This window comes from Poecilia formosa, unplaced genomic scaffold (assembly GCF_000485575.1).
Source record: "Poecilia formosa unplaced genomic scaffold, Poecilia_formosa-5.1.2 Scaffold21, whole genome shotgun sequence".
NCBI classification, from domain to species: Eukaryota; Metazoa; Chordata; class Actinopteri; order Cyprinodontiformes; family Poeciliidae; genus Poecilia; species Poecilia formosa.
Window position 1 is genome coordinate 363,830 of NW_006799960.1, and position 8,630 is coordinate 372,459.

The following is an 8,630-nucleotide window of genomic DNA, read 5'->3' on the forward strand; positions in this document are numbered from 1 at the left end:
ATAACAACTAGTGTTGGGAAATACCTAAAACAAACCTGATTTCATTTCCTTGTGCAGTTCACATAAATGCTAAATTAAAGCTCTATCTGCACTGTGCCATGCAGTCCTGTTTTTATCACCATGTATAAAAACGTAACTGGATCTCTGAGCAAGATAAAGAGCTGGAATGTTTTGATCTGGACTCATGGAGATTTTTAAAAAGACAGTTCTTGTGTTGGTATAAGCAATCTTCCTTTCGTCAGGGGTATTGCTTATTTGTATGTAAACTATTTAAATGAGGGAAAAAAAATCTAGACACAATTTTTACAACCAGAATGTGTAAAGATTTGAATTTTTGAACCCTGTCTTTGAAATATGAACTTGAATTTTTTTTTACCTTGTATTTTTCTTACACATTTGCACAATCACTTGTGGAACCGTTATTTATTTTTATTTTTGTCAGACCTGTGGCAAATGCATAGTATTAAACACCCAATCAACTTTTCTCCAAATGAAGGTAGACTCAGGCTTTTACCATCTCATTGTGAAATTATCCATCTCTTAAGCTAAACTTAAAACACAAAAATGAGAGAAACTCTGAGACATTAGTTTTTTAATTGTATAAAATGTTAGCAAGAAGTAATTTTACATGTGATCATTCTTGATTCACTCCTCACACTGTATCATATCTAATACATTGTTATATTCTTCCTAATATTTCCACAAAGAACCACACAGATAAATCATTTTAAGTTGGATGTTAAGAGTTTATCACAAAGATGTATTTTATGTTGATGGTTGTACAAGTGTATATACAATGTATACAACTAGAAGAAAAAAAAATCACATTTCCACATATATGCCTTTCCATTGGGTTTTGTTGGAAAAAACAGGTTGAATTTAAACAAAACAATCATCAAGAAATGCAACATAGTTATATTTTTTTCTTTAAATTTTTTTGTCATTAGGGACAAACTGTGCGAGCTGCACACACAAAAGCAAATTTATTTGAGCACATACTATCGTTCCATAAAAAATTGCTTCTATAGTTGGTGTGTCCACAGTTTTCATTTCCACCAGCATTGTCAGGCTGTCCAGAATCCCAGCGGGAAAATCTGTATTTAGACCCATCGGACCATATCCACCGTCCTTCCTTATGCATATCAGTGAGTCCAATCCAGGCTAGTGACTGAGTTGGATCAAAGTTCTTGATCAGCAAATTGACAAAATTGTGTTCATTCAGACTGTGGATGGAAACCAGGTTGGCTCCCTCTGACACACAGTGGAGCTCTGCGTCTCCCCAGGTCACTCTTGACCCAAAGTACTTATAGCAGCGACCCTCAAAGCTGAACCAGAACAAGGGACAGCCGCCACGCATCAGCTTCAGTTCCTGTCCATCTGAAGGAGGCTCAGCAGCCAGAGCCAGACCAAACAGGAAGAGGAACCACATCATCTNTGAGTGCAAGAGGAAAAGCACTTGAAGTTCACCTTCTCAGTTATTCTTGGGAAAACATTAAGGCCAAGATTGTTCATCAACAAGAATTTTATGTGAGGAGGAATCATTCATTCATGTCCTAGCTTTAATTATAAGGTAAAGTTTTATCTTTTTATTCTACTTAAATATATATCCTAGCAATGTAACTGTGCCATTACTAGTATCTAATCTTGCTAAAAGCTGGGGCAGATTCAACGTATCTTATCAAGTGAAACTAAATGTGTGTCAGTGATTGACCTACTTTAATTTCCTTTTTCTGTTAAAGTAAATGCTCACGTTTAAGTTTTATCTATAATTATATGTAATTAGATCTATAAGCAGGTTTAATCATCATAAATGTGCTGACATCAACCAAAGTCCAACATGCTGATTACACTTTGCAAGATTACAGCTTGAATGTTTTGATCAGGACTCCTAACACGTTGTATGTGGAAAGACAAGGGCACAGCATCCAACAGCTGCATAACATTGCTGCAGCATTGTACAAATGTATTAATTAACAACAATATAAATGAAGAACTGACATGATCTGGTCCTGACCAGTGGGTCTGTCATCTGTTCGAATCTGCAATCTTCCACAGCACCGTTCAATTGTATGTAGATAACAACTAGTGTTGGGAAATACCTAAAACAAACCTGATTTCATTTCCTTGTGCAGTTCACATAAATGCTAAATTAAAGCTCTATCTGCACTGTGCCATGCAGTCCTGTTTTTATCACCATGTATAAAAACGTAACTGGATCTCTGAGCAAGATAAAGAGCTGGAATGTTTTGATCTGGACTCATGGAGATTTTTAAAAAGACAGTTCTTGTGTTGGTATAAGCAATCTTCCTTTCGTCAGGGGTATTGCTTATTTGTATGTAAACTATTTAAATGAGGGAAAAAAAATCTAGACACAATTTTTACAACCAGAATGTGTAAAGATTTGAATTTTTGAACCCTGTCTTTGAAATATGAACTTGAATTTTTTTTTACCTTGTATTTTTCTTACACATTTGCACAATCACTTGTGGAACCGTTATTTATTTTTATTTTTGTCAGACCTGTGGCAAATGCATAGTATTAAACACCCAATCAACTTTTCTCCAAATGAAGGTAGACTCAGGCTTTTACCATCTCATTGTGAAATTATCCATCTCTTAAGCTAAACTTAAAACACAAAAATGAGAGAAACTCTGAGACATTAGTTTTTTAATTGTATAAAATGTTAGCAAGAAGTAATTTTACATGTGATCATTCTTGATTCACTCCTCACACTGTATCATATCTAATACATTGTTATATTCTTCCTAATATTTCCACAAAGAACCACACAGATAAATCATTTTAAGTTGGATGTTAAGAGTTTATCACAAAGATGTATTTTATGTTGATGGTTGTACAAGTGTATATACAATGTATACAACTAGAAGAAAAAAAAAATCACATTTCCACATATATGCCTTTCCATTGGGTTTTGTTGGAAAAAATAGGTTGAATTTAAACTGAAAATTAATCAAGAAATGCAAAACAGTTAACTTTTTTTTTCTTAAGTTTTTTGTTGCTAGGGGTAAGCTGTACGAATTGTGCAGACAAAAGCAAATTTATTTGAGCACACATTATCGTTCCATAAAAAATTGCTTCCGAAGTTGGTGTGTCCACAGTTTTCAATTCCATGGAAATTGTCAGGCTGTCCAGAATCCCAGCGGGAAAATCTGTATTTAGACCCATCAGACCAAATCCACCCTCCTTCCTTATGAATATCAGTGAGTCCAATCCAGGTCCATGAGCGAGTAGGATCAAAGTTCTTGATCAGCAAATTGACAAAATTGTGTTCATTCAGACTGTGGATGGAAACCAGGTTGGCTCTCTCTCGTACACATTGGAGCTCTGCTTCTCCCCAGGTCACTCTTGACCCAAAGTACTTGTAGCAGCGACCCTGGAAGCTGAACCAGAACGGGGGACAGCCGCCACGCATCAGCTTCAGTTCCTGTCCATCTGAAGGAGGCTCAGCAGCCAGAGCCAGACCAAACAGGAAGAGGAACCACATCATCTTGGAGCTCGATGCCTCTGATGTGGAGGGATCTGAAGATCTTGATGGAGTTTCTCTGCAGTGATGGATGTTGAAGAGAATCCTGGAGAGGCAAACGGCAGGCTGCTTCCTTTTATAGCACTAAGAAAGGGCGTCTGCAGTGTTGGAGTGTAATGATTGATCAATACATCAGTTAACATTTATAGGAAAATAACAATAAAAGTTGTACACAGCATCACAACCCTTTCGAGATCTTTTTAAAATTAAGTTTAACATGTTCAGATTTATATATTTTAAATTCCAGGGTATATTTTAACAGGATAATCTCAAAATACATTTTTTTAATTAAAAGAATCTGAACATTGAAATACCATGCATTAAGCAGTTAATGTAAGCACGTTGTATTGCTTTGTTGCTGAAAACCAGAAAACTCCAAGTAGGAGCTCTTTAAATTTCTTTATCGGGTTGCAATGATTCAGTACATTAGATCCAGTTTAAATAGTTGACACAGTGACTTTAGTTTGGAAAATTGTGGTTAAATTTTCCTCCTAACTATTGCTCAGTAAAAAAAATAAAAAGGTATTATCATGACTCTCCATATGACACAAAATAATCAGTAATATTAATTCTGTTTGGTTCCTTCTTAAAAAAAAATTAGCTAAGGAACACGTGCAGGTGTGGCAGACAGTTATTGTTCTCTTAATTTCCTTGTTCTGTTCCTGTAAATGTTGATTTTACAAGGAAACTTTATCTGTTATTTTTCCACTGAGGATGCAAAAGTTCAGTGACAAGGTCACTGAACTTTTCACTGAGTCATATATTTTAAACTCTTTAAAATAAACAATAACACTTCCTATATGATCCTGAAAAATAAGATGCCAATACCTAGAAACCAACAAAAAGTAATGTATTAAGGTTTTTGCATCCAGAGCCAGGCACTGATAATTAAAATCCCACATAAACACACAGCAGAAATTCAAACTTTAATTCCCTCAATTTTTGGAAATTCAGTTTCTCATTTTATTTTCTTATTCTATCCAGCTGGTTATTTATTACATTGTACTGTAAATCAAAGTCCAACCCATGATTCTAGAAAATTAAACTGTCCAAATATTCTAATTATTTTTTGAATCCTCATATTGAATATTGCCCTAATTATAAAGTTTGCAACCAAAAAATCATCAAACAACATCATCAAATGGCGATGCTATCATTGGATTCTGCTCCTCAGTGCCTAGCTCTGGATGCAAAAACCTTAACCAAAAAATAAATAAAAAATCACCCAGAAAAACCTTTTATGACTTTATGCATAAAGCTCTTACAAAAAGTTTACACGATTGGAGCATCTGAAGTCATAGAGCAGAATGGGACAATTTTTTCTGTTTCTAAGGGCAAACTGTTTGAGATCCACAAACAAGAGCGTTTTTTATGTGAGCATGAATGACAATTTCTAATTGGAATGTGAAATCTTTTATAACAGGGTTTGGAGGAAATACACTTAAAGGCTGTCATGAATGATTGTTGGGAGAAGTCCAAGGACAAGATTACACATTAATCAGCCCAATAGCACATCTTTGTTGTGTTTTCCATGTAATCACAGGTTTATTGCAGAACTAAAAAATATGTGTTTGGTTGCTGTTTAATAGAATCCAGGTCAGTGGAGTTGAAAAATAGGACAGCTGACAAACACAACAGATAAAATCTTAGATTATCTACTTTATTGTTTGTGGGGTTAGAAGTTGAGTAATCAAAGCCAATAATACTTATGTTATTTAAATTTATTCAGTTTCTTTTTTTTTATTGTGACAATATATGACATATCCCTGCAATATTCTAAAGAAGTCTATCTACCAATTCTACATTTCATGACATTTCTAGGTTGATTTTGACTTAATATTTTTGATCTTCCAGACAACTAAATACATGATGAGTGTATGGAAATTTCTGAGTATAACTGTAAACTTAATGTGTCATTAATGTAATTTACTTCACAACAGTACTTGAAGAACTGGGTATCCTCTCTCTGCTTCATTCCAGTCAGGCAGATCTCAGAGAGGCAGCATAATATATTTGTAAAAATGTGAATGTACACTACAGGGCCAGCTGGCTGACAAGGAAGAGCAGTGACCAGAAAAATTTGTCCCAAGCCCCAGGCTACCAAAACACACAGCCTTATTATACACTCAGGCATTAAAAGCCTGTTTGTTTCTCGCATCCAGCAGAGAGCTGTGCAGTGCAGTGGCTCTAGCTCATCATGCAGGGCCAAATCTTTTAATTATAATCTGCTTAAGCCGCAAAATGTAATTTAATAATATTCTCATTTTCAATAAACAAATGTAAAAATTCCAGATCTATGGTCTGTGTTCAAATTTAATCATGTCAAATATTGAGTCGTAAATTGTGCACATCTTTGAACATACATGGTTCCACTTCTTTGTTCTTCAGCATTTAGTGTGTTACAAAGAAAAATAAATTTTTTATCTCGCACATTTAAGTTGATATTTTCTCATCAACACATTTAAAGAGCAACAATATCTGAAATCTGCGCAAGCTTTACAAACAAAGGAGTTTATGTAAGGAAGGATAAACAAAAGTCAGACTTTATAAATAAAAAAGTATGTAAATTGCACAAAAAAGAACATTTTCATGTTTTGTCCCTCATGTTCAGTTTGATGTTTTCTGATAAACACATTTGAATAACTGAGAGGATTCAGAATTACATTCTCAGCAAACTGATCGAGCTTTACAAACAAAGGCATATCTATCCGTGCACTGTCCATCGTTCCATTTCTTGGCTGAGTCCCAGTTGGTGAGCACACACGATTCAGATCCTCCATAGTTGTTTGGTTCTCCTGTATTCCACAGCTTGAAGTTGAATCGAGACCCGTCAGACCAGAAGTACGTTCCATCCTTCTCAGTGTCAGAAAGTCCGATCCAGTTGAATCCCTCAGCGGGATCAAAGTTTCTGATCAGCAGTTTGACAAAGTTCTCTTCTTCCAGACTGTGGATGGACACCAGGTTGGCTCCTTGGTTCACACAATGCTGTTCTGCATCAGCCCAGGTCATCAAAGTGGCAACGTACTTGTAGCAGCGTCCATTGAAGCCGAACCAGAATGGGGGACAAGCGCTGTGCTGCACTTTCATCTCCTGTGTGTCTGAAGGAACCACAGCAGCCAGAGAGAGACCAAACATGAAGAACAGCAAAATCATCTTGGAGTCTGGTGGTCTTGATTCTGAGAGATGTCAATGTTTTGCTGGAGTTTGTCTGCAGGGATGAATGCAGAAGAGAGTTCTGGAGCGACAGGAGTTCACCTGTTCTCTTTTATATTTGTCAGAAAGGGTGTCTATCTTGTTCCTGTTAATGAGCTACTTTAATGATTATCTTCATTTCCATTAACAGCTGTCTTTCACAGGGACTCTTTATCTGTTTCTGTTCCATCAATCAATTTGGTTATCATTGAGATATCTTATTATTAGTAGCCTAACTGTGGGTTTTCTTTGTTACTCTCTGCTGTTAACGTGTGAATTAATAAAGTAAAGTTTCATCTCTTGTATTTTACCCAATGTTTTTAAGGCAGCTTTATATGTAGTTTTGTACCTTCGTCTCTATAATCCGTTTTAATCATCATAAATGTGCTGACATTAATCCAAGTCTAACCAAAGTGACCCACCTTGCAAGGTAACAGCTTGAATGTTTTGATAGGACTCCTACCAAATTGTTTGTGGAAAGCCAAAGGCACAGCATCCAACAGCTGCATAACATTGCTGCAACATTGTACAGATGTAATAACTGACAAAGCTCTATCCAAAAACAAATTCTGTTCAGAATCTATTCGAACAGAATCCAGAAGAGATTCGGTTCGAATATAGACTCTTCCATACTGTTCAATTGCATGTAAAGAATAAATAGTGTTGGGGAATACCTGAGACAAACCGGACCTACTTTGATTTCCTTGTGCAGTTCCCATAAATGCTGTAAGAAGGCTTTATCTTTGCTGTGCTCTGCAGTCCTGTTTTATCATCATGAATGAACCGACATCAACCTATGGCCTACCTAGAGAAATCTCTGAGCAAGAAAAGAGCTGGAATGTTTTGATCAGGACTTGTGTGGATTTTTAAAGACAAAGTGCTAAACAATGCCATCTAGTGGTCATTCTTGGTAGTTATCAAAAAAGCAGTGGAAGAAACATGAAGTACAGCACGGTTACAGCCACATGGCAGTTCCTCAGCCTTGCTTATGTTGTTTTCTTGCCTGCTAAAGCATCATCTGTGAGTATTATAAGTTGAATTAATCACATATGTATGTTCAGATATGTGGCAGATGCATATTCTTTAACACTCAGTCAACCTTTCTCCAACTGAAGGTCTTTCACCATCTCATTGTGAAATCACCCCTCTCTAAATCCAAAGTAACTGCTGCACAGACAGCCACGATCCAACCCAATCCTCTAAAATGATGTTGCACATTTGTTTTATTTCTGACACACTCACAATATTTGTGGCAAATTGCAGCTAAATGCTAATAAATCAAGCAATTATTGTGTTCAAGTCATACATTCACGTAATTTAATTTAAATAATACTTGAGGGGAAAATTAAAAATAATGTCAATTTTCATTTTTTAATTAAACATCTAAATTACCTTCAGTAAAGTCTGTGCGTAGGATAGACGGAGAACTCTGTGCACTCTAAATATTCTTATTAATAATAGTATAATTAAAAAGAAGAAGAATTATAAATGTATTACATCTTATAGGCCCTATATAAGGGCTGTCTGTATATAATTTGGATTCTGTGTGGGTTAGCGCAAATACCAAATGCATTTACATATGTGGAGATAGTTGTTGACCATTAAAAGGCTATATCCTCATTTTATCATTTAAAAATTATGCAAATCACATTTTTGAATCATTTCAGTAAAAATTGGGTAGCTGATCATTTCCAAAGCTCCTAATGTTTTGTTGATGTATATTACATTTTTGCTGCTAATTAAAAAAATCTGCAGTTTTGCATGTTCTACATATTCCACAGAATAAACTCAATTCTTGATCAAACCATCTGTCATGAGAAGAATCTGGATAATCATCTAAAGAGCTAAAATGTAAAAACACCAAAATGAAAGAGACATTTGTTTTTTAATTGTA

The 8,630-nt window shown here is 35.5% G+C and overlaps 3 protein-coding genes across 3 annotated transcripts in view; all 3 read right to left on the reverse strand.

The window, feature by feature from the left end:
• Positions 1-1,432, reverse strand: part of LOC103135009 (low affinity immunoglobulin epsilon Fc receptor-like) — a 6,509-nt gene extending 5,077 nt beyond the window's left edge. Inside the window, exon 1 of the mRNA XM_007547546.2 lies at positions 956-1,432. Within this exon, the coding sequence (XP_007547608.2) occupies positions 956-1,432 (477 nt within the window). The remainder of the gene's footprint in view (positions 1-955) is intronic.
• A 1,440-nt stretch (positions 1,433-2,872) lies between these two features.
• LOC103135186 (galactose-specific lectin nattectin-like) lies at positions 2,873-3,618 on the reverse strand. The gene has a single exon (XM_016669216.1). It carries the CDS (start codon positions 3,506-3,508, stop codon positions 3,020-3,022), a length of 489 nt encoding a protein of 162 aa, XP_016524702.1. The 5' UTR covers positions 3,509-3,618; the 3' UTR covers positions 2,873-3,019.
• A 2,593-nt stretch (positions 3,619-6,211) lies between these two features.
• LOC103135187 (ladderlectin-like) lies at positions 6,212-6,768 on the reverse strand. The gene has a single exon (XM_007547802.2). It carries the CDS (start codon positions 6,695-6,697, stop codon positions 6,212-6,214), a length of 486 nt encoding a protein of 161 aa, XP_007547864.1. The 5' UTR covers positions 6,698-6,768.
• Between the last annotated feature and the right edge of the window lie 1,862 nt (positions 6,769-8,630).

Bases quoted from the DNA above. Each gene is read 5' to 3' on its own strand.
- LOC103135186 (XM_016669216.1), bottom strand. From the start codon at position 3,508: ATGATGTGGTTCCTCTTCCTGTTTGGTCTGGCTCTGGCTGCTGAGCCT.
- LOC103135187 (XM_007547802.2), bottom strand. From the start codon at position 6,697: ATGATTTTGCTGTTCTTCATGTTTGGTCTCTCTCTGGCTGCTGTGGTT.